Here is a 25,476-nt window from a genome sequence, read left to right as displayed (position 1 = left end):
CTATCACTCATAGAGTAAAACTTGATTGTTAATTATCAGAAAATGAAAATGATTAAATATACCTTCTCATCTTGGTCAAGGATATAATTTCAACAATAATAATAAAAAAAAATTACTATAAACGCCACTAATATTATTATTGCCATTACTAGCGATTAAAATGTCAATGTGTTTGTAATTAATGCAAAACATCTAAGCAAAGAATAAAATTTAGTACCTTCATCATGGCTAAGAGAAAAAAAATTTGTTCTCATTAATTAATTTGTTAATAAAATTGAGTGAAAACAAAATTTCATGCAGGCAATCCATATATATGGTCATAAAGATGTTGAATTACCGCTGATCCTTCTGGGTCTTTATGTGTTTTTAATTAATTTATTTATTTATTTTAGATGGAGTTATAGAGTTTTGAACTTAGAACTTTTGACTCTGATACCATGTTGAATTATCACTGATCTCAAAAACTTAAACTTATATAATATGGATTTTCATTTATTTATATTTTTTTTTAATAAAAGAAGCGCAGAAAATTAAAAATACAATAAAATAAAAACTCAAAAGATTTCATATTTATTTGTATACAATACACATAACATAAATAATGAAGTCGGTAAAGACTTCCTAATAACGGGACTGCAAGTAAAGTAATGCAGCGTACAGACTGGTTGGCAAGTGGAATAATCCACAAAGCAGGTATGAAAGCAGGGATATATGTAGGGAAATACAAGTCCTTGTGGTAACAATTTTTGTATTTTTTTTGACTTTGCATTTAGGCTTTTAAGCTTCCCACATCTGCCAAATCGACCAGCAAGAGGAAGACCAAAAGCACACTAAAAGCAGCACACACATTAAGCTATTTGGCACTAATGATAATTGGTTTTGTGATATGAGATTGCATGGAAATTAATATTTTTTATACAGGGAGTTCGAAGAACGACTGATATCCAAGTAAAATATTGTAAACCTATAAAATCTAGCAATCATAAGCTTGCTTTGGTACGTGGAGTGTTATTTACTTACTTTGACCGGTATGCACTTGTTTTATAAATAATAAAAAATTAAAAAATTAAAAACATATTATTTATTATTATTGATAAACCATTATCAGCAAATCTATAATATTAAATGATAATTTAAGTAACTACCATTAACAAAATCAAAGCTAAGATCCGGGACAAAAAGGGAATTCCACCATACCAACAGCGTTTTATCTTTGCTGGGAAGCAGTTGGAGGATGATCGCACCCTTTGTGATTACAACATTTAGAACGATTCCACCCTCCACCTTGTCCGTTGTGTCCGTGGTGGTGACTTTTGAGCAAGTCTATGTGTTTTTTTTTTTTTTTTTTTTTTTTTTTTTCTGGTTTTTTATTTTGTTGTTTTTCTATTTCTAAGTCTCTTAGTTTATTTGGTCCCAGAATTCTTGATTTGCACATCTTTCTTTTACAAGATTCTTTTATTTGTTTTTAAAACTATTATATACAATCCTCTTTTCGCGTATCGGAAAATGTAAGAAATCTAGATCGCAAGTAATAAAGCCTTAGATTTCTTCCACCAATTGAGTTTGAAAATATACAACTTCACCCGATTCAAGGTTTATGATCATAACAAATTAAATTAATTCATATATATATATATATATATAGAGAGAGAGAGAGAGAGAGAGCTATAGCTCTATTTGATCGGCATATTATTTTTTAAAATATGCAGTTATAAATTCTAATGACATCGAAACCGGCTTTGGATTAAAATAAAGGTTTATATTATTTTTCCAATTTTTGAAGTGAAACTACGCAAAATTTTGGTAATTTGGATGTAGAAGGGCAGGGCTTTCTAGTCGGTTTTCTAGGGCGTTGATTTTCTAGGGCACCAACGCATGCTATTCATTCTGTTTTTGTTACATGATCATATTTTATACTTATAATTTTTACCATAATTACCATATTGTAATATTTAAGAAAAAAAAATCATTGCCAATTTACCATATTATATATGCATATATAATTTCTAACACCTCAAGCACAAAACGCTAACAAATGAATTGTCCCTTCGAAATGGTAATGGCAATGGCATAGCAAAGTCCATACTTTCTCAGTATTATTAAAAAAATAATAATAAAAAAAAGCAAAAAAAAACAAATGGATTTGAGAAAATTAAACCTATAATACGACACCAACCACAACTTTATAGGGAGACCAACGTTAGAGAAACAAATACCATTACTTACCAAATCAAAGGCAATGAGGTAGCTGTTAGTGAAGATACTGAAGATGTTGATGAGGATTTCGTTGATTTGGCTCTACAAACCGAAGATCTGAAGTTACTGCTAAGGTACTAATTCTCCTCGTAAGTTTCTGAGCAGGAAATATATCAAGAGGTCAGCTGTCATGGACAAAAAATTAAATTTAATAATTCTTTGCCCGATGATAGGTTAAATTTAATAACAAAAAAAAAAGTAATTATGTGATATAATACATTTATTAAACACAACAAATTTATAACAAAAATAATTTTTTTAATTTAAAAAACATTGAATTATGTAATATAATACATTTATTGAGCACAACAAATTCAAAACAAATTAAATTTTTTAATTTTTTTAAAAAAAAAACATTGAAATCAATCGGCCATGGCTAAACACAACCACTATATTTTAAGCCTGGCCTTATTGTTACAATTTGGTGTCATCATGGACAGCTTATTTCTCACCAACAAAGACAGGGTGAATTGTGTGTGTATATATAATACTATAAATTATACGTAATTCAGAAATCTTTTATCTCTTGCACACAACACCTCTACCATCCATCCTGCTATCACATTTCATTTTCACAAACTCATAATTCTCCGAGGAAGAATTGCCCTTAGACTCTCCATTATTAATATTGAATCTTGAAACTTCACAATCCGTGGCAAATATACTTGAAGATGCGAATTCTCTATCACCACCTAGAACTGGCATACTCACCCCCATCTTAACCCTACTCACATACTTGTTTCCATATGTCTGGCCCAAGACTCCATTAACATCCCCACTCAGTGAGTAAAACTTGAAGCTCAAATCAAGGTGAGCAAAGCAATCCTCTTTGGTAATCCCATATTTATGTATCACCGAATCTTTCTCGGTTATGGGAACCACATTTGCTTTGATCCTGAAATTTCCTTCCACTTGGACTTCAATGGAATTTGCATTTTGGGTCCTTGTGATGGTGACATCCTGTGATGATGTTGTTGGATTCCATTTGGCGCCTTCGATATCGGGAAGGAAGATGGGTTCGCCGTCGAATGATAAGGAGAGGCGGTCCACGGTGTCGTCCCATGTGGATGTGTTCTTTGCACCGATGGAGAGTTTGTGGTTGTCGAAGAGAATTCCGAGGGATTGGACCCAAGTGAAGTCTCTTTTCATGTTTTGGTTTCGTTTTCCGATGAAATGGGCGTTGATGTGGAGGTTTGTGTCGGAAACTATGCAGAAATCTTTGTCCTTCTTGCCGTGGAAGTAGAATGTGATTCCATCGCCGCCGATGAATCGAGGGTCCTGGCAGACTGCGCCTGGCCTGTTGCAGTCTGTACATTCAAAAGATTCAAGTTTGATTGTTATATTATTATCAAAAATTTGAACATGATTGAAATACATCTTTCTCATCTTGGCCACGGTACAATTTCAATAATAATAATAATAATAATAAAATGTTACTATTCATGTCTTTGATGTTACTATTATAAATACTATTGATTAAAATGTCAATCTATTATAAATATTATTGATTAAAATGTCAATGTGTTTTTGTAATTAATGGAAAAAAAATATAAAATTAAAGAAAATAATAATTTTTTTTCATCTTGGCCAAAACTAAAAAATGTAAATGTTCTAGTTTTAACATTAATTTGTTAATAATAAAATTGAGTGAAAACAAAATTTCATGCATGCAATGCCATATTCTTCTCTTCAACAATATTTTTATCTTTTACTTAATTAGAAACAATGTTGGCCATACATAGTGATTAAAAAAAATAATAATAATAAATTAAAATTAAATCTCAAAAGGATTTCATGCATATTTATTTGTCACTACATTATAATACACACAAATACTGAAGTTGGTGGAAACTTACTACAAACGGGACTGCATGTAACGCAGTCCACCTCACATTGCTCAGGACAACTGCTGGGACAACGTAGCTCCATGCCGTAGCAATGAGGATAGTTATTGTTCTTGCATTTTACTCTCTTTGCTCCCGAAACCTCCGAAGAAGCCGGAGGTGGAGGAGGATACCAAGATGACGGACTTAAACTAGTTGGAGGTGGAGGTGAGGGAGGGGTATAGGTGGTCGGAGGAAGCGGAGGGGAAGGATGCACCTTGGGAGGAGGTGGAGATCGCAGCCTCTTAGATTTTGGCGGAGGCGGCGGAGGTGACGGTGGAGGCGGGGGCGGTGGTGTACAAACCGTTTGGCAAGTGGAACAATCCACAAAGCAGGAACGAAGGCAGGATGCAGGGCAATATAAGTCCTTGTGGTAACAATTTTTGTATTTTTTGTCTTTGCATTTCACTTTCTTAGGCTTTTGAGGACCTCCCTCTGCCAAAACAACCAGCAAGAGGAACACCAAACACACTAAACGCAACACAGGTTGAGCCATTTTGGTGATGATGATAATTGGGTTTGGGTGATATGAGAATGCATGGAAATTTGATCTTTTTATAGAGACGGATTTTCCAAAGTTAAAGTGTAGCCTAAAATCTAGCGTTCATAAGCTTGCTTTGTACGTGGAGTGTTCTTTACTTACTTTTGACCGATCTTATATTAATGGTGTCCCTCACATGGCCAGACGATTAAATTTTCAAAAGTCAATTACAAAATTCTTGATTTGCACTTCTTCAAGAGATTAACTATAGTATAGCCAAGAGAGATAGGCATGGAAACTTAGTAATTTTAAAAGTTGTTTTTTTTTTTTTTTTTCTATTTTAAATTGGTGTTGAAAACTATATAATTGCGTGAGGTTCAGATAAAGCCTGTCTAGTTATGACATCAAATGAAATAATACAGTTTTCTTTCTTTTTTTAGTACGGAAAATTGTAGGAAATCTAGATCGCAAGGAATAAAGCCTTGATTTCTTCTACCACTTGAGTTTCAAAATATATAACTATGACCCGATTCATGGTTTATGCTATAGCTGTATTTGATCCAATTTACAGTAAATTAGATGCATATTATTTTTTAAAACATGCATTTATAAATTCTAATGACGGTTCATTAATATCGGCTTTGGATTAAGATAATGGTTTATGCTACTTTTCCAATTTGTGAAGGGAAATTATCCAATTGCAAATTCCACACTTTCATAGTCTGAGATACAACAAATGGATTTCAGAAAATTAAACTTATAATAAGACACCGACAACAACTTTATAGGGACATCAAAATTAGAGAAATAACCATCATTACTTCGCCCCACGTTATGTATAAATAAATAAATAATTCACCAAAAAAAATTAATACAATTGTGATGTCAAAAAAATAAAAAAGAGTAAAAAAATAAAAAAAGACCAGGAAAAATGGGTCAGAAACCATTGGGCTGGGCCGTAGTCTAGTTTCTCTCTGAGCAAAATGGAATAGAAATTGAGACAAAGAGGCCCATCAAAATGACAGTTGTTCTTGTTCTCAATTCTCTTTCCATCTTGTACACATACTGTTTGGTTTCTGTGTGAGAGTGTGAGAGTCTGAGACATTTGAAAATGGCGGTTTGGCTTGTTCTTTTTCAGAAAGCTCCACTTCGCGGCTTCATATACTCCATGTGCTCTCGACGAGGTATCACATCTTCCTCTTTAATATGCGCAATACGCATAGCGTTCTTCCATATTCGCTTCCTTCACGTCCTTTTTCTCAAATTAATGTTTCATAATTTCAGCCAAAGAAAACCAAGAACGAAACAAACAAATTAATTGAATGAGAGAAAGCTCTTTCTCTATTTTGTTCTTTGCGATTTGGATCCGTGTTTTTCTCGTTTTCTTTCAGTCCTTTTGCTTCTTTTGGCGATCTTAACATGCAATGAAAGAGGAACATCAAACTTTGCAAAAATGTTTATTTTATTTTATTTTATTGGGAATTCGGTGAAATACGCTTTCTGTGTTATTTAAATTTGTTAGCGTACTGATGTAAAGCGTTTTATATGTTTGAAATTAATTTAAAAGACAATTTTTTTTATTTTATTTTTTCCTTGTGAAATTTTATGTGATCTTATTTTAGGAGAGTGAATTTTGTTCGAGATTATGTCGCTCTTGAGTTTTGACATTGAAAATGTTACCTATTTTTCGTCATATATAAACACGTTATTGCTCTCGTGCGCGTGTACACACACTTGAATTTGCACGTTAAAATTGTGATAAATTACTGAATTGGGAAGAAGACTTGATCAGTATTTGGTGATAATGACCGGCAAAGAAAGTATTAGGTGATATGAATTTCTTCTTGTATTATTTGTCAGGCAAGTTTTTGATGACCAATTCTGTCAACTACAAGCTTTGAAGGAAGTTCTTAGACATTATTATGTTGTGAGATCCGTCACTATCTACTGCATGTCTGATCAATATATATTCTTCACTCTTTGATTGAGCCAAGCACATGTAATTCTTCCTTTTCATGTTCAAAAACTACGGAAAAGATATACTTATATATATATATATTATGAGGATATATATATATATATATCTTGTTCATTTTAATTAAATTTAATTTAATTTATTTTGGTTGTTATATGCAGCAAGAAACAGGATGTTGGTTTCCATAGGTGGTCGTTTCTGCTGGTGATCTGTATGCAAGAACCAATGGGTGATGTTGTTCTTCTGTTAGTGAAGCGCCAATTCTGCCATAAAAATGCTAAACTTTGTTTGCATTTCGTACACTTGATGAATATTCAGTGGCATTTAAGGACTCCTTTATTAGTATTATTTTTTTTCCCGAAACAAAGTAGGCATGGTTTTCTAACTTCCAAGTGAAACGGGTTAAAAAATTAAAGTGCTTTCACGTTTGAAGTTTATAATTTTTTTCTGTTCCCGATTCCTTATTTTCATGGCCATTACAAGTACAAATGAAAAGAAAGATTATTGACATAGAGACTTATTTTCGGGGCCATTACACGTGCAAATGAAGAGAAAGATTATTGACATAGAGACTGGTGAAAGGAAGCTGGAAACCATCATTGATAAGGTTTGCTATGACTCAGATGGTAATAATCTGAAAAACACTATTATGATTTTTGTGTTTGGTGGGGGCTTATATGTTGTAGTCTCGGCTTTGGGAAAGGAGGTTGTGATAGGCGGAATTTATTTGTATGCACATCTGTTTCTTTATACGTCAATTTATTCTCAAAAAAGCTAAATTTTCTTTAAAATCTATGTTATGCATAAAATTTTGTTGGATGGCACCTGTATTGAACTTGAGATTACAACATATATTATAAGCTATAGTTTCTTTCATGGTAGATGATACTACAAATACGAGCTATGGTAAGAACACATAAATGCTCTTAATTTCTTATAAGGCCAACTCTATCCATTCAAGAACTGACTGTGCTGCTTTTTATGGGAGAAGTAGCCCATGTGAGTATCAAATTTAAATTTTATTTTGATATATTTTCTGGTCAGCTCTGGGTGGAAAAATGTTCCATGCTTAATGGAGAATAAAACAGAAATGTATTGGACTAGCAACATTCTTTAAGTAAGCTGAATTAGAAGTTGTGAGCTTTGTAAATGGAGAACTATATGCCCAGATACACTAGTCATATTTATGAGCTCTAATACAGTTAGACATGCTAACTGCTGCACAAGAAACTGTTTTGGGGTTTGTGCCTCGTTTTGGGTTTTCCTGTTATATATGTATTTTTTATTCTATAAAGCAATGAAAATTAAAAAAATAAAAAATTCAGCTGTCTTCCAGAGTAACTTGTTCACTTGAATTTGTTATATGCCAGATGAAATAACTCAAAAAGAAAAAAAGAAGGTACATGGATAAATAACTTCTTGTACCATGGTTGTACTGGCCTTGCTAAAGGACGTGATGATCTTAATGTTACAAAATGGGTTCTTGACTATCTTCAAGATGCAACAGTTGAAGATTGGGAAATATTTTGCATATGGAATTGCTAATATTCAGTAGTGTTTGTATTTTTCAATTAAATATATGTTTTTTCCTCTAGAGTGAAGGGATAGTTTAAATTTTAAATTCTGTTGTCTTATTATTTTCTTCCTATATTCCTGTCTTATGTTTATCTATGAAGTTTCCTTTTACAATCTATTTCCTTTGCTCTGGCGTTGCAGTGCAAGATATTATGGATTAGCGTTAAACCATTAAACACCATTCACCACTGTAGTGAAGTTAATCTCGAATTTATTTTCATATTTTCATTTGTCATTTCAAATTGCAAGTTAGACAAAAATTTTAGAACTGACATGGAAAGTCTGGCCCTTGAGATCAACTTCAAGCTGGCTTATGTTCTTCATGAGGTTTGTTTGTCCAGTTTTAACATAAGTAGACAATTTATTGTTGCTTGAAGCTTATTATAAAGAATGATACTATCAAGTTAGTTTTTGTTAGCGAGATGTATAAACTTTTAATACTCCAATATGTATAAATTACCACTATTAATAACTTATTGAGATTAACATAACCTGCTTTTTGACCAAGCAAGTGAAAACTGATCCTCTTGACAGCTTGTATGATTCTTGTTTTTTGTTGTTTGAAACTTATTGTAAAGAATGATAGTATCAGGTTAATTTGTTAGTGAGGTGTTTAAAATAATGAGTACTCCAAAATGTATAAATTTCCACTGTTAATAACTTATCCAGATTAGCATAAAATTCTTTTTCAGTAAGTAAATGAAACTGACCCTCTTTGACAGCTTATATGACTCTTGTTGTTTGCCATGTGGCATGGGTACTGCTGCTTTCTGTTCAATAAAATCACTAGGGACCAAACAAATTGTTATCATTTCTGGCAAAAGTTGCATGGGACCCACTTAATATGATGTGGAAGTAGCACTACAAAAGATGTAGACAATCTTAAAGAGAATGGCGGATTAAGAGCTTTCTTTGTTGTTCTTGTCCAAATTAAAATATCTGAATCCCAATCATGGTAAGTATATATTGAATGCAATTAAGCAGATCTTGGGCTTAGGTTCCTTATAATTTTTTTGGATTCATGTCTCATTTTTAGATTTCCTGTTATAATATGTTATGATAAATTATAAACTAATTAAATTGGTGAATTCTCCTTTGAAGCAAAATGTTAGGGTTTTTTTTTTATTTTTTTTATTTTTATATATTGATTTGCAACGTGATTTGTTGTATGACATGCTATTTCAATCTCTAAATTGATCAAAGGATGTTATGTCGTATTGGATCAGGTGACAGAAGAAGAAAAGGTGAAGTATTTGCTTTGCATTATTCTTTAAGGGGCATATATGTTAATTTGCATTCCAGGTGTTAATCCACAAGGCACCATGCAAAACTCATGGCAGTCTGATAACCATTGTTTATCAAACCTCTCACTGAAGCTGTTATATCTCCATGCAGAACTGTTTCATTCTCACCATGGTTTAAAATCTCTCTCTCTCTCTCTCTCTCTCTCTCTCTCTCTCTCTCTCACACACACACACACAGAGTTTCAGTCAGTTAAGTTTGTTTCTTTTATATCTGAAATGGCTCTGTCTATTCTTGAAGGACTACTTGAAGAATATGTGCAGTCACTATTTGATGAGGTGATGTCTTGTTTGGTTGTTGTATTCTTAAGGTTTCATTTACAAATACTTGCTGGCTGGTGTATTTGTCAATTGATTTTTTTTTTTTTTTTTTTTTTTGATAAGATTTGTCAATTAAAACTGATTCCAAGGGCTTGTGGTAAATCTATTGCCATTTGATTGTGTTCTCTAAATGTGTTATATTTGGCTGTTTCATTCCTTCTTTTTTTTTTTTTTTTTTTTTTTTTTTTTTTTTTTTCGTTTTTCCAAAAAGAGGGGGTTTTGATATAATGATCCAGAAGGCTCATGTTTTAGATGCAATTTGAATTTTCCCTGTAGCTTGATTTATTGTTGCATGGGTTGCAGCCAATTTTATTGCTTAAAGTATTGTTTGGAAGTTTGGATGATAATATTAGTTCATGGTTGTTTCATTCCTTTCAGGGGATAGTAAATGATCAGTTTTCACAGATTCAGACTCTAAAAAGTATGGAACAACCTGATCTTGTTGTGCAGCTGATCGATGCATATTTGGTTGATGTGGAAATGATTTTATCAGAACTTACAAGCTACAGGTATCTCTGTATTTAAAACAATTTTTTAGGGCATTTGGATCATGATAGCTAGTTTTATCTACATTGAGTTACTTCTGAATTGTAAACCATACCTGCAGTGATTTTCCTGATGTTGATTTCTCCAAGGTGACTTTGCTGGCTCACAAAGTAAAGGATAGAAGCTCATGGTAATATTTGACTTTAGTTTCTCATGTTATCATCTAGATTATGTTTAAGGCATAAATTGGTTTCTAGTACATGAGGAACATCTCTCAAAATCTTCTGAGGATCTTACTTCATCTTTGTGCCTCCAAAAAACAAATTATCCACTTTTCCTGAAGAAAATAAATTGTGGTAATTTCAAATTCATGAATTAAATACTGGAATTCGTTAGACATCCGTTTCACATTATAATTTTCTGCACAAAACATGCACATGATTATGACTGTTTTCAACTAAAGAGTGAAAACGTAGGACATTATTTTACAAGTTTAAAATAACTCTCTCAACTACACTATTCAACCTCAATTGCCTACTTTTTAATTATTAATGTAATAAGCCAAATATTTTTTTCAGTTAATTTTCCTTCCCTTTCCTTTGTCAAGATTGTGGAATGGGTATTTTAAGATTTTTCCATATTAATCAGAAAATTGTATATCTTTAGACTCCTTTGAGGTCGATGTCCAGAATGATTCCGGAAACCTCAAACAATTCCCCCAAAAAAATACATCTTAGCACCTCTTTTGACATTCTCTAATTTCCTTCCGATCAGCCCCAAACAATAGCCATTTCTGCACATCATGACAGTTTCCCCCTCCAAATCCCGTTAAAAAAGCCTTACTGATAACATGATTCCACCAATGCCCAGATAAATCTAAAGCTTCATTCAACAATCTTACCTAAGTTGAGCAACCACTTCATGGTAAATAAACATGTCCAATGGATCCACCCCCTTTATCATACTTGTACACCAATTTCAAACATTTTTGTGGTCTCTCTTTGCAGCATAAATTGCCTATTGACCTTATCATGAGGTAGAGTAGCCAAATAAATACTTGAATCATTGAAACAAATATAAGCTTTCTTGATGGACTGGTAGAGTTTAAATGCCCTAGAGAAAGGATAATCAATAAATAAATTTATGTAAGCTTACAATGATAGACCTTAAATGAATCTAAACTCCATGTTCTTTTATCAAGAACTCCAGTTCTACATCAAGAAACAACTGAAAGGGAAGTGAAGTCCACAATTTACTATTATGTATTTGCTTTGTTTTGGCACAGCATTTGAATTTGAGTTGAAATTTTAAAGTTAATGATAATTAGCAATTCAGACATATTGGACTGTAGTTTCATATCTGTCTCTCGCACCAGAGACACATGCACATGTTACATTGATGTGCATGCAAAGTTACACAGAAGCACCCAAACTTGCTCCCACACAGACATTAATTGAAAATTTTACAGGATTTAGAATTTGTTGTATGGACGTATAATACTTCTCTCTCTTTTTTTTTTCCCTGGGTTTTTTATGGGGAGAAAGAGCTTTTAATGGATTGCACTCTTTGAGTTAATTTTTACATTATTATAAACATTGTTGCAAATTCATATTTATATGTTCCATGTATGCTGTGTGCTCAAATTTTTTTTTCATATATTCAGCAATCAGCATTAAAAACTAAATTTTGTTCCTTATTCGGCATTACAGCATTGGTGCTGAGCATGTAAGACTTGCATGTGATGAACTCATTCAGGCCTCTGTTCAGATGAACAAGCAAAAGTATGAAGGTTTTCTCTTCATCTTGCATATGCCAGTTTAAATATTTACCATTTGATAAAATATCTGAGGAAGAAAATTTCTGTTACATTTAATATCTTCTAATATCAGGCATTGAAGGCAGTGCTAATATTATTTAGTCTTCAGAAAATAAAAATAAGAATACTGCTATACAACTCGACTAGTGAAATCATACTACTGCAATGGCAGTGTATTAATGGTGCCAGCCATCTCTGAATTTTACATGTTGGGCTGAAAGACATTTTCCATTAAAAAAAGTGAAATATTAATTACCATTGAGGAATACCTGTATGAACCGTGTATTGCTACTTGTAAACCTGTGTCATTGTCAAATCATAGTGTCTGATTGATCATCTTTAGTTACCGAAAGAGTTCAAGTTCTGCACTTTTAGGCTGCCCTTAGGCCCCCAAAAAGTTGGGACCTGTGGTTCACTGTACTTTTTATGTGGGTGTCTAATATGAAATAACCCTAGGTCATACTCTATCTCCTGCTGTGCTGGGAGACATAATAGAAAGATCTTGGATGATGGCTCTACTTATTTGTCAATGCCACCTTGAAAAGTTGTACTCTAATTTATTATGTAAGGAACCATTTATGGGATAACCAATATATATTTGTCCAAGGAGTTACTGATGCCCACTCTTGTGTTTTGTTCCTTATATTTTCTTAATATGTTGGTGTTTAACTATACAACTAACTGTATACCTGTGAATCATATCAAGAAAATGTCCAAGGATCTCTTAACTAACTATATACCTGTGAGTCATATCAAGAAAATGTCTTGTAATTCCTTTCCTATTTCGTATGTCTAAACTTCATTTTTCTGTTAAAAATATATTCAGTTTCGTCCGAGCCTTGAGTTGGATAAAGAAAGAATTTTCTTGTACCCAGGACAAGCTGGAGTCCTATGCTCAGGTATTACAAAATGTTGAGTTCTGTCTCTATCACTTTCAAAATATGTTTTTACTTGGAAAGAAATATATTCTTACTCTTTAGGGTAATTTAATTTCTTTTACCGTATTCACATTTTTTTTTTTTTGTTTTCAAGAGTTGGCAGAACTTGATCTATGAAGGGTTGGTATAACTGTAATGACCAATATTTGTGCCAGAATAAATCTATATCTCATCTAGTTGCCAAAAGGGTTATTGATGTCCATTATTAATTCTCTCTATATGTCCTTAATTTCTCATTTTTCTCAGTTCTTTGGAGTTTTTCTCTATATTTATTTTTGTTGTTTCTCTCTTGAATTTCTGTCTACTTTCTTTCATCTCTCTATTCTCCCACCGTCGAATTTCAACATTTTTTTCAATAGTATTACATTTTATAATTAATTCAATTAATTGTTGATAAATTGATTCTTATAATTAATTGTTGATAAATTGATTCTATGTTTCAACCTGAATAGATAACATTTCCAATATTCCATTCCAAATACTGATCCCTTACCCCTAACTAAAAGTACCCTGGAATAAAAGAAAGTACTTCACAAGTTTTTGCTTAAGTCGGCAACTACAACTCAGGTGTGGACTGAAGGATAACTGTAGCACCTCTAAATTGGTTTGGCTAATTGACCTTGAGGTTCAACTAGGGTTAAGATCAACAATTTCTCTGTCTATTAGTTCTAAGGGTTCCATTTTGATATTCAAAGTAGTTGGCGCAAAACATAGCTTCTCTGAAATACATACACAAGTATTTTATGTATTTGACTTTCTAATTCAAGTGACCCTTTAGCATGGTCATGCAGATGGAGCGTAGGATTATCAGACTTGAGAGCAGACAAAAAGGTAAAGCTTGTACACCAACAAATTCTGCTTGAAGTGTGTAGTAGGAGAGCCAAGGGTGGGAGCAAAATACCTAGCAATTTTGAATTAAATTTGTAGAGCTTGCTGTTTCATGTATTAGTTTCATGTTCTCGTAACTGATACTTGTTTGAGAATGGTCCCTTAGCTTATGCAATGATCCGACAAGTACTTTCTAGAATCGTAGACATTTTCTCTGAATTTTTTCTTTCTTTTTTTTTTTTTTTTTTTTTTTCATCAAAAGAAGGGCATTGTTGTACATACATGTAGGTTGAATGACCACCACCTTTTAGCCTTACTTTTGGTTGTTCCTCATACAAAATATTGATGACATTATGCATGGCCTAGAACTTAGTTTTCACCCTGTTGCTATGATTACTAGCGCCTATAACTACCTATTTTGAAGAATGAACCAAGTTTTATGTCATGATAGAACTGAGCTCATAGCCATCACCATATAAATTACAATAGATGAGAAACTGATCGATTAACATAGTTCCCAAAAAAGAATGGTTGAAATTGAACCTCAAACGGATGTTGATCAGCAATGTGAAACTATTGTAAAATACAAAGAACATTATCTTTAACAATTGATGATATACATTGGTTTTCCAACGGTGGATATACAAACTAGATTGCAAAATATCCAGTCTATATTGGAGCTGCTCTACAATTAACTATAAGCCTGAAAAAAGTTGACGTAGGCTGCCCTTGCAAACTCTTCATTTTCCTCAAACTTCATCTAGTCCACCTCCAAAACACAAACACAACGAACAGTGTCAATGCCATGCCAGCATACTTTATCCATTTATCAACACGGTGTCTCCTCTCGATGAGCTTCAATACAGAGTTGGATAGACCCACTGTGTTAAGGACATCCAATGCTTTCCGTTGCGCTCTCTGAACCAAAAGAATAGTTGTAAGATTGTGATAAACAATACCAAAGTAAAAAGTATGTCACTGAAACACTACAATTGCTAATTGATGCATTATACAGCTCCAATATCTCGTACTTCAACTCCTGGTTGCCACAATGTGTATTACAAGTTGTATCTTATATGAAATGCCTACCCTTAAATAAAAGATATATTTCGAAAAACATATATGTATCTATTCTATATTCCTAGTGTCCTAGAATATAAGTCCTCCCTGCTTCAATCGGATTCTTGTTTGCATGCTTAAGCATTAATGATGTTAAGAATTTGAATCTCTAATCTTCGGCCGTTTCTTTATTCCTCTGGGTTTCTACAATACCACATGGTTTTATGCTACACTCCTATGATTATTCTCTTTTTACATGTCTTATTGTTCGACCATCTCTGATTGAGTGCTGATGAACCTTTTATTCTTCTTCCTTTTATCTATTCATTACTTATGTGCTGCAGAAATTGCTACAACCTTCTTTTTCTATTTTTGTTAATGAAACAGATAATTTATTCACCTAATCTAGGAAACATATTTACAGGAACCATCGATGATAACATATTTAAATTATGGATTCAGCGTAATTACAAAAATTTATTTCTTCCTATTTCTTGGAGCATTCAATTACTACTGATCCTTCACAAGTTGGTAAGCAAATAAGCAATTGGTGATACCTTGAGGCGTTCCCTTTGCTCTGAATATTTGAAAAGAATGGCCTCTCCAGTTGCACTAGCTTCTTCCAACAACCGCGAAGAATTACGGACCGACTGCATTGCTTGAGCCTCCTCATCGAAAATTCTCAAAACATGAGCAGATTCCCCATTCTACACTCAAACGAAAAGTCACTGTATGTCAGGGTAAAATCATAAAAAGCAAATCCAACAGCAAACTAACAAAACAAAAAAGATTTTTACATACTGCTCTTCCAAGCAACTCTGCCCTCTCCTTAGCTTCAGTCACCCTCCTCTGATTTCTTACAAAATACTTATCCAAACTTTGTTTCAAAGATTCAGCTTCCTCTGCTATTTGTTCTACCTTTCTGCACAATCATCAAAAATAGTTTTCAAACTTCAAAATTTTTCATATATCTTCCATAAGTTTGGAATGAAAAATAAGATCTATTAAACAACAATTAGATCTGAATATTAGATTCGATTACCATGAACAACTATATCTTCCAAATTGGGTAACAATGACAAAATTTTATTCAAAAAAGCCCTAAGTAGAATTGAAATTGAGGTTGAGATTGAAATTTAATTGAATCACAAAAAGAAAAATGCGAACACCTTTTCCAGAGATCTCGCTCGGATTTGTTTGCAACAGATCGCCAGAGACGGTCCATCTCGACGCAGAGAGACTGGATCTGAGCGATGTCCCTCTTGACGGAGTAGGATAGCTCAGGGGAATCGACGGCGGTGGAGGTCATGTACTCGAGGCTCTCAAGGCGTTCGAGTCCGCCTCTGCTCCTCATCAGAAGCTTCTTCGCGCTCTGGTGAATCTCCGACAGCGTTCCTCCTCCCATTTCCACGGCCATCGCCAGATTGCCGGTCCTCTACCTTTCTTTCTCTCTTCTTCTCGGTTTGAACTTTGAACCTTTTCTTCGATCAAATACCCGTCGTTGTATGAGAGAGAACACGGAGGCCAATATCACCCACGCAATTAAAACTCTCCACGCGTTCCGGGACCCATCTACTCAAAATCGATGACGTGGCACTTCTTCTTAAAGAAACCGGTTTTTCCCTCCGGTTCAAATTTCCCCCAAGCAGTTACTCGCCCTTATCCTTTTTCCCTCTCTCTCTCTCTCTCCCGCCAAGTGGTTTGCTTTACAGCAATGGCGGCGACTCTCAACCACCACCATTTTTGTCTTGCTTCTTTGAAGCCCACCAACTCTACGATCATAGTAGCTCGGCGAGGCTCGCGCCGGCTTCGAGCCAACTCGGTCAGGTGCAGCGTCGGAGCCGCCGAGTCCCGCCAAATCACGTTGAGGAACGGGAACGATTCCTTGGAGATTTGCCGAGTACTGAATGGAATGTGGCAGACCAGTGGAGGATGGGGAAGAATTGACCGGGACGACGCCGTTGAGGCTATGCTTCGTTACGCCGACGCTGGCCTCTCCACCTTCGACATGGCCGATCACTGTATGTATTACATGATGTACTGTCTGATGCAAATATCGGATGCCAATTTTTGTTTTTGTGTGTTTTTACGATAATGTCCCTTACTGTTTTTGTATCCAAACAAAATATATGGTGGAGGAGGTTTTTACTGGAAAAAACCAGGATAAGTAGGTGTATGCGTGTGTGTATAAATGGGGGATGTGTGAATCGAAATTTTTTGGCGTTTCACATTGAAATGGCGGAGTTGTTGAGCTTGCATAGTCATGGATTTACCAAATTCAGCTCTATATATACGTATTCATCCAAAGCAAAAACCAAAAGTAGAATGCCAAAACCCAGTTTGAGGACTTCCATTGAGTGTGTGTTGAGTGAGGATAACCGACGAGTTGTGCTTAACAAGGGCAAGGATTCGTTAGATATTAGCCGTGTTGTGAATGGGATGTGGCAAACAAGTGGCGGGTGGGGTCGGATTGAAAGAGACAGTGCGGTTGATGCTATGCTTAAGTATGCTGATGCAGGACTTACCACCTTTGATATGGCAGATATATGTATGCCACTTAAATCATATATCAGCAATTAACACTTAGTTTGTGGTTCTTCCCCAATACATGGTCTCAATTGGATATAAACCGCCTTGTTTAGTTACAAAAATTGTGTCTGTATAGTTTTTATGAGTTGGTTAACAAAAATCATTTGGATTGTCTTACATTTGTGTTGCTTTATGACGGTATAAGTTGGTCTAATGTAAAGCTGTTATTATTTTAGTTCCATGATTGATTGATTCCCATTTCAATTCTGTAGATGGACCAGCAGAAGACCTGTATGGGATATTCATTAATCGGGTTCGTCGAGAGAGGCCACCTGAGTTCTTGGAAAAGGTTAGAGGGTAAGTTTCTTTCGCTTGACCAAGTGCTCATTTTTCTTTTCGGAGTAAAAACGAAAAAGGCATTTGACTAAAGCCTAATGATAATTACTGTGGACTCATCTCTCCTCGCAGAAAACCAATCCTTTTGTCTATTTTCTTTTTGTGAGGAGAAATGAACCACCTTATCACTCCCTATGTAATGTTTGAGATATATTTGAAGAAAATTTTTAGCAGTATTATGTGTTGATGTGCAGTCTTACAAAGTGGGTGCCGCCGCCTGTTAAGATGACAAGTAGTTATGTGAAGGAAAACATCAATGTGTCACGGAAAAGAATGGATGTGACTTCCTTGGACATGCTTCAATTTCATTGGTATTAAGTGTCCTCTTGATGCTATTTTATTTTATGGTATCTTTGTGTGCTTGACGGATAATTTTCCTTCTTTTATTGTAAATGATACTTGATTGTTTCAATTTTATGCTCAAATTTTATTGAACTTTCATTGCATTTTCCACTTTCTATGGAAATAGGTGGGATTATTCAAATCGTGGTTACCTTGATGCACTAAAGCACCTTACAGATTTAAAAGAAGAAGGTAAAACTCTGTCTTATTGAAATTAAAATTTAAATCTGCATTGCATGATTTGATTGTATTACTTAGCAACTTTTGTGCAGGTAAAATCAAGACCATTGCATTGACAAACTTCGATACAGAGAGGTTACAGATAATCCTTGAGAATGACATTCCTGTTGTAAGCAATCAGGTATATGCTTGATACAATATGTTTTCCCTTGATACATTTTGCCCATCTTTAAGTTGTGTGATAAGTTTCTGTTCTACATGTAACATGATTGTAGGTCCAACATTCAATTGTTGACATGCGCCCTCAACAGAAAATGGCAGAGCTTTGCCAGCTTACAGGAGTCAAACTAATAACGTCACTCTCTCCCTCTCTCACGCTTTCCATTCCATTTGTGTTGTTCATATCGATCATGCATTCTTTGTTCTACATTGTTCCTGAGTATAATAGTTCGAATGCAGGTATGGAACAGTACTGGGTGGTCTATTATCTGAAAAATTCCTAGACACCAACTTAGCCATTCCCTTTGCTGGACCTCCTCTTAATACTCCTTCACTCCAAAAGTATAAACGGGTATGAAATCCTTGTACACAACTTACTGGCGTGTAAGGCATTGGTAGTCTCAAAATGTTAACCTTAATCAGCTACAAGTATCATCTAGAAGTACAACATAATGATAGGAATCAGTTTTGAATACCATTAATACTCCTGATTAACAGTATTTAAGAAGACTTTTTGATTGTGAAGAATTTGGATATAGTTCCATAACCTCTGTATGCTTAAAAGTTCTTATAAAAGTTTGTGATTTATGTTTGCAATTTATGTATCAGATGGTTGATGCATGGGGAGGATGGAAACAGTTTCAGGTTCTACTTCAGACACTCAAAAGAATAGCTTCTAAACATGGAGTCTCAATCCCAACTGTTGCTGTCAAATACATACTAGATCAAGTACTTTCAGTTCATACGTTTATGGGAATTCATATTGCACTTTTAACTTTCTTTTTTTTTTTTTTTTTTTAATTTTTCAAGTTTCATGATCATTCATATCATATATCTCTTTTGTTTTGTCTGGATTTGTGGAATTTCAGCCAGCTGTGGCCGGATCAATGGTTGGCGTAAGACTTGGATTATCAGAACACATCCGAGACTCCAAGGCTGTATTTTCACTTGCTCTTGATGAGGATGATGTAAACAGCATACAAGAAATTTCAAGAAAGGGGAAAGATCTGCTTAAAATAATTGGTGACTGTGGAGATGAATACAGGCGTGCTTAAAATTCATTATGCTTGACAAAAATGTTTTCTATATTTCTTGTTGTTTGTATATCCATAGAAAAATTTTAATAGCTTCCATTAATCGTGTCATATCAAGATCTATCAGTGGACTGTGGGGGCAGAGGTAGGTGGGTGGACAAATATTCAAAGAGGTGAAAAACAGAATTCTTCAAGTACAACACCAATCTTGAGTCTTGGTGCCTTAAATCTTTTTGGAAAATTTGCTTGCTAACCAAATTATCGATTTCCATTAATCAACAGAGGTTCCAGCCTCATTCTTTCTTACCAATCCCATGAGACATGTTTTAGTTCCCTCATCCCTGGATAAGAATAAAAAACACAAAGCACATGTCTCACTTGTATTGTGCGAAAGGCGACATCTAAAAGCTTCATAACTGAAAGTGCTTATAAAATCTGAAATGGATAGAAGTAAAAAGAAACTAACAATAAGGAATCACGGCCAATGAGAAAGCAGCGGCCACCTTTTTGAAACTTTTGTTTTTTCCTGCAAATTAGTCCCTAAACTCCTTTAAACGTAATACCATTATCCCTTTTATTAAACTCCATCCAATTTGGCCTATTAAACTCTTGCATAATGCACGCGAAAGCATTTTGAAGGGCAATAATGGTCTTTTCATATTCACTTTCTTCTTCCTCTCTTTTATCTCCACGCCTTCAATTATTTTCACATAAAAATAAATAAATAAATATAAAAAATAATAAATTGCAGCACTCTTCCAGGGGCACCAAAGGCTACAGTGTGGTCCGTCCGTATACAGAGTTGCACCAAAGCCGACATTTTTTTTTAAAAAGCATTTGTTTTGCTGTGTACAACTGTATAGCAAAGCTGATATTTTTTTACAAAAGTATCAGTTGGTTTTGTTGCCGATCCGCATGCGGACGGACAGCACCATAGCCTTCTTCTATATACTGGAACGTAATATTGCATAAACCAATATACACCTTTCTAATATAATATAGTATCACATCTTATGAACATTAGGAAGAAAAAAAAAAAACACTCCTGACATAGCATCAATAAACACGATTAACCATGCCTTCCACTACCTCCTTCCATATTCCATGACATAATGATCAAATTTACCCAATTGGGGTTTTGCCTCAATTATAGAATTGATGAATGCCATAACGTCAGCACTTGATTGAATATAAGCGAATATACTTGATGAGCTACCAGGAAACTTTGGAAACTAATCCGGTTGCCCAATTAAAAGACTGATGAAGAGAAAGGTTAAGGAGGGAACCAAAACAGTCAAATTGAACAACTTCATTCCATCCAAAAATATTTTACGGAGACCAAAATCTTTTAACAAAGCTAAAAGTCATTCAACCATCATGTGCTTCCTAAGCTGCCCATATTCAGTAATCAGTCCAAGCCTTAAGTAATCATCAAACTAAACAACATCATTCTGTCCAAAAAAAATTTATACTAACATAGCGAAACTTCATTCAGTCATCACGTGCTTCCTAAGCTGCCTCTTCGTGCTATTATTCAAAAATCAGTTTTTTGACAATGTCTGCTGCAATGGTGAAGTACTTCTCATCCAGGTCCTCACATGCGTAGAGGTGCAACCACTTCTTCTCCCCCTTCACCACCTTATTCTTCTCCTTCGAAAATACAGTTCCAAACTCCTCACTAAATTGTTTGAACACCTCCTTGATTAAGGTTGAATTCCCAACGGACGTTGCTGCTGCATTGAATCCTTTCTAATCAATATGATAGGCACTTGTTCTCACATGGTCAGGAAGCAATAACAAAGTGACTAGATTTGTTGTTCTAAATATTGAACATATATACATCCACTTGTTCGATGCTCATTTTGCCCCTAAACATAATCGAGGCTTTGAGGCAGCGACCATGACGTGGGTCTGTAGAACACATTATATTATTCGCATCCAATATTTCCAATATTTACTGAGTAAGTTATGGGACAGTCAGGGCATGGTATTGTTTAGAGGCCGGTGAGGTAATAGGAGCAAACACAACCATTAAGAAGTGCAGATTTTGGTTGAGGGTAAGGTGATTCTAAACAAGTTGAGTCATATCAGAGTTATGCTGAGGAACCTAAGGCAACTAGTAAAACCACTCATGGCTACAGATATCAAATGATTCAAAGCACCAACTGTGACAAGGGTGAACAAACAAATAAATGAATTACTAATTGTCGATTACTGTTAAAAACAAAAATTTTGATATATATAATAAATTTATATCCTAACAATTTAAAATTTTGGAATCAGTGGTAATTTAATATTTCATCAAAGCTCAAAATACTAGAAACTTAGGTTTGAATCCGACCATGTCCACCTCACCGGCTCGAGGAGCTCAAAAAAAGGGCTAGCGATGAATTGTTAAGCCCTTGTAATTGAAGACCATCCAAACTAAAGAAAGGCTGAAGAAAAGAGGGACTTAACTCTCTACAGAGTGGAATGGGCCCAGCATTGCAATAACTCATTGGTTACGGTATTGGCTGGGAGGCGAGCAATTAATTGGATCGTTTCAGAACCCTGATTGAGGCTTCTCATTTTAGCTTAGCCTGTCAGTAGAACAAGCATTTTGATATGGAGTGGGGGTGCAAAAGAATAAGGTTCCGTACCAAAAATGACCTACACCGTCACATTACTACCACCAAATTGACACTTGTATGAACCAAAATTGGCCTACACCGTCACATTACCAATCATTTAAGAAATTGCACTTGTTTTTGAATTCTACCACTGTCACATTATCACCAAATTGGCACTTATAAAAACTAAAAATAGCATATACCGTCACATTATGAATCATTTAAGACACATGTAAGAATCAAAAATAGCCTACACCATCACATTGCTAATCATTTAAGAAATTAACACTTGTAAGGACTACATTACCACCAAAATGACATTTATTGACACTGGTAAGAGCCAAAACAAGATTGTATAGAATTTAAGAAATTAACACTCATTGATACTTGTAAGGACCCAAAAAAATAAAAAAAAAAGGAATTGTATAGATTGCCATAAAAAATTGACACTCGTCACATTACCAATCAAGATTAACACCCATTTAAAAAAGAAATTAACTCTTGTAAGGAACAAAAAAAGGATTGATTTAAGAAATCGATATAAAAAAATAAAAAAATAAAAGGATTGATTAATACCATTTAAAAAATTGACGCTTATAAGGAATAAAAAAAAAAAACAAAAACAAATACCAATGCAAGTTAATGGACCACAAAATAGATCATAAAATACAGATTTTTTTAAGCAAGCAACCAAAGTAATAGAAAATAAAAGACCGCTAAATAATAGACAGGAACTAGAATCATGGCAGACAAGTGTGGCAGCTCAATTGATAACAGCACCACCGCTTACGCTTCCTACACCGAGTTCGAGTCTACAGAAGGATAAGGGATGCCTGGGGACAAATAAAGACTAGAACCATGGCAAGTTAATAATCACCCAAAAATGTCAGATTTCCAATCAGCCCAAACCCAAATTCAAAAACGGAATACAAACATTAATGCACAACAAATACAATACAAACAAACATACTAATACAAAATAAGAAAAAAGGCACAAGAAATACCGTGAATAAAACATATACCTTGAAACGTTGTAGCATTATATTATAAGAAATTTGTTATTTAATAATATTGCACTTTCAATAAACTAACTTTTTGGATATTAAAAAATAAATAAATAAATAACACCACCTTGAGCTTTATTTAAACTTTCAATTTACATTTACTTCCAATTTTTTTACAGCAATATCCTCCATAAATTTTGACATAATGTCAATTTGGTCCCTCTTTAATTTATTTTTTTTTGGGGGTTAAAATTTAGTATATACAGAATAATTATTCTTTTAAAAATAGAAATAGTTATTCATAGAAATAGAAAATGGATAAATAATTGATAATTCTTATTTATATATTTAGTAAAACTGTTAACTTAAAATCAAGGTTTAGCCTTTATAATTTTTTTTTTTTTCAAAAACGTTCAAATTTGATAAAATTAATTAAAATTTTAATTTTATATTTATTTATATATTTTTAGTATGTGATAATTAATGTAAATCTAAATATAATAAAGATATTTTAAAGCATTTTAAAGTTTATTTATATTAACTCATAAGAATAGAAATTCTGAGGTTTTAAAAAAAAAAAATTATTTTTTCAAATAAAAACATATCTATTCCTATAAAATAGCTATTGCTAAATCCAAAATTTATCAAACATGGAAAAAAATGAAATCTATGAAATGAATATCGTATTCCTATGGTAACATGACCGTAATCTATTCACTATCAGTGTCGTTGTTGTCATTTGCATTTCTTTAAGTAAATGTATCACGCACCCTAGGTTAACCCAACCAATATTTGTTTGTGCTGGCTTTTAATTTTAACCATTTATTTATAACTTATTTAATCTAATGGCCAAAATTAATGACACTATATGATAGCACATAATTTTCATATGACCATTAAAAATTAAATTTACTTATGGGATGTTTGAATAATGACAAAATTAGTGGAAATTTAAAATTTTTTGGGAAAGTGAAATTTTTTATTATTTGAATAATTTTTAAAAAGAGAAATTTATGCATCCCGATAGAAAATAAATCTCACAATGTAGTAAATTGACACAAAAAATGAATCCTCCTAAAAATGTGTTATTTTAAAATTTTCTAAGAAATTAATTTTATATATTTTTAAAATACAATTTTATTTTTTAATTTTAATACACAAATTTATTTAATTACTTATAAATCCTATTTTCTTTTATAATCAATCAAACACTATAAAAAGAATATTAAAAAAATTCATTCTCGAAAAAATAAATTTTAAAATATTAATTCTTAAGAATTAATTTCCTCCAATACTTTCCATTTTACCAAATAGGCCATTGGCCTATTAGAGATCAAAAGCATCATGATCTGAAGCTTTTGGATGAACCATAGTTATCTCCAGCAATAAAATTCCCTTTTTAATTTCAACTAGCCTAGGTTTTTCATCAATGCTACCATTCATTAGGGCAAAAAATGAAATTGGGCACCAACTAAACCACCAATAAAATTCCAAAGCATAAAAGAAAAACCCAGTTGAATAATTCAATATAGTTCCAAGGAATTTTACTAGGAAGCTCAAGTTAATCGTAAAAATAGTAAAACTGGAAATTGCTTTGAGGACTTTTGATCTATAGAACATGGAAGTGATGGAAACAGATAGACCATGGAAGTGATGGAAACAGATAGAAAAGAATGCGGCTGAAGTTGAATGACAAGGGAGAGAAATAAAGTGTGAAAAAATGGGGCATGCGCATGCTTACCATGAGCAACTTATTTATATAGATACAAGGCCATAAAGAAGAGGAAATCAAACTAGATGTTTAATATTTAATTGGCTGCGATTTCTTGTGTTATCCGTCTGTTCTTGGTGTGCTTAATTATCCATTTTAAGTACAGCCACTTGAAGTACATGAAAAGCAGTGTTGCTTTGAGTGCACTGACGATCGGTAAAGGGAACATGGGAGCTTACTTCTCAACCATTTGAAGTGCATTTGAAAGGCCAGTCTCTTTTTCCTGTTCCATCTTGGGGAAAAGAGGAAAAAAAAAAGAAAAGAGAAAAAAATAGGTACAAATTGCACATTTGCTGTTCCGGCTGAAGCGACATGCAAGCTAAATTAGATTAGCCTTAGCGTTATTTACCAAAAACAGAAAAGAATTAGCCTTGGCATTTTTTCACATGCCATTAGATGATGTCTAATTAATTTTGACCGACGACCGGCTATCATTAATAGCCAAATAAAAGGGCAAGGATCCAAAGAAAACA

General features: G+C 33.7%; 4 protein-coding genes across 15 annotated transcripts; 2 read left to right on the top strand and 2 right to left on the bottom strand.

Moving 5' to 3' along the window:
• Window positions 1–2,696: 2,696 nt before the first annotated feature.
• LOC107410493 (uncharacterized) lies at window positions 2,697–4,635 on the bottom strand. Its single transcript, XM_016017925.2, has 2 exons — window positions 4,113–4,635; window positions 2,697–3,563 (listed from the first exon to the last, which is right to left on the bottom strand). Exons 1-2 carry the CDS (start codon window positions 4,633–4,635, stop codon window positions 2,776–2,778), a joined length of 1,311 nt encoding a protein of 436 aa, XP_015873411.1. The 3' UTR covers window positions 2,697–2,775.
• A 1,011-nt stretch (window positions 4,636–5,646) lies between these two features.
• On the top strand, window positions 5,647–14,108 carry LOC107410492 (histidine-containing phosphotransfer protein 1). Of its 12 annotated transcripts, none has more exons than XM_048468043.2 (10): window positions 5,658–5,804; window positions 6,481–6,619; window positions 6,757–7,202; window positions 9,397–9,586; window positions 9,713–9,750; window positions 10,171–10,301; window positions 10,400–10,468; window positions 11,988–12,059; window positions 12,921–12,993; window positions 13,824–14,108. In XM_048468043.2, the coding sequence occupies exons 4-10, from the start codon at window positions 9,454–9,456 to the stop codon at window positions 13,893–13,895; spliced, it is 588 nt and encodes a 195-aa protein (XP_048324000.1). In that variant the 5' UTR covers window positions 5,658–5,804; window positions 6,481–6,619; window positions 6,757–7,202; window positions 9,397–9,453; the 3' UTR covers window positions 13,896–14,108. The 12 variants fall into 12 exon arrangements, 10 of the variants coding, with proteins under 10 accessions (XP_048323999.1, XP_024926346.2, XP_024926349.2 ...); XM_025070577.3 differs by having other exon boundaries at window positions 8,961–9,586; XM_048468041.2 differs by having other exon boundaries at window positions 6,757–7,221.
• A 283-nt stretch (window positions 14,109–14,391) lies between these two features.
• LOC107410540 (membrin-11) lies at window positions 14,392–16,349 on the bottom strand. Its single transcript, XM_016017984.4, has 4 exons — window positions 16,089–16,349; window positions 15,721–15,841; window positions 15,477–15,626; window positions 14,392–14,778 (listed from the first exon to the last, which is right to left on the bottom strand). The coding sequence occupies exons 1-4, from the start codon at window positions 16,334–16,336 to the stop codon at window positions 14,617–14,619; spliced, it is 681 nt and encodes a 226-aa protein (XP_015873470.2). The 5' UTR covers window positions 16,337–16,349; the 3' UTR covers window positions 14,392–14,616.
• Window positions 16,350–16,504: 155 nt separating this feature from the next.
• On the top strand, window positions 16,505–19,716 carry LOC107410539 (flagellar radial spoke protein 5). Its single transcript, XM_016017982.4, has 9 exons — window positions 16,505–16,940; window positions 17,721–17,805; window positions 18,039–18,155; window positions 18,314–18,378; window positions 18,459–18,547; window positions 18,642–18,721; window positions 18,826–18,937; window positions 19,195–19,314; window positions 19,455–19,716. The coding sequence occupies exons 1-9, from the start codon at window positions 16,505–16,507 to the stop codon at window positions 19,638–19,640; spliced, it is 1,290 nt and encodes a 429-aa protein (XP_015873468.2). The 3' UTR covers window positions 19,641–19,716.
• The last annotated feature ends 5,760 nt before the right edge of the window (window positions 19,717–25,476 follow it).

This window comes from Ziziphus jujuba, chromosome 10 (assembly GCF_031755915.1).
Source record: "Ziziphus jujuba cultivar Dongzao chromosome 10, ASM3175591v1".
In the NCBI taxonomy this organism is placed as follows: domain Eukaryota; kingdom Viridiplantae; phylum Streptophyta; class Magnoliopsida; order Rosales; family Rhamnaceae; genus Ziziphus; species Ziziphus jujuba.
This window is presented reverse-complemented; position numbering and strand designations above follow the sequence as displayed.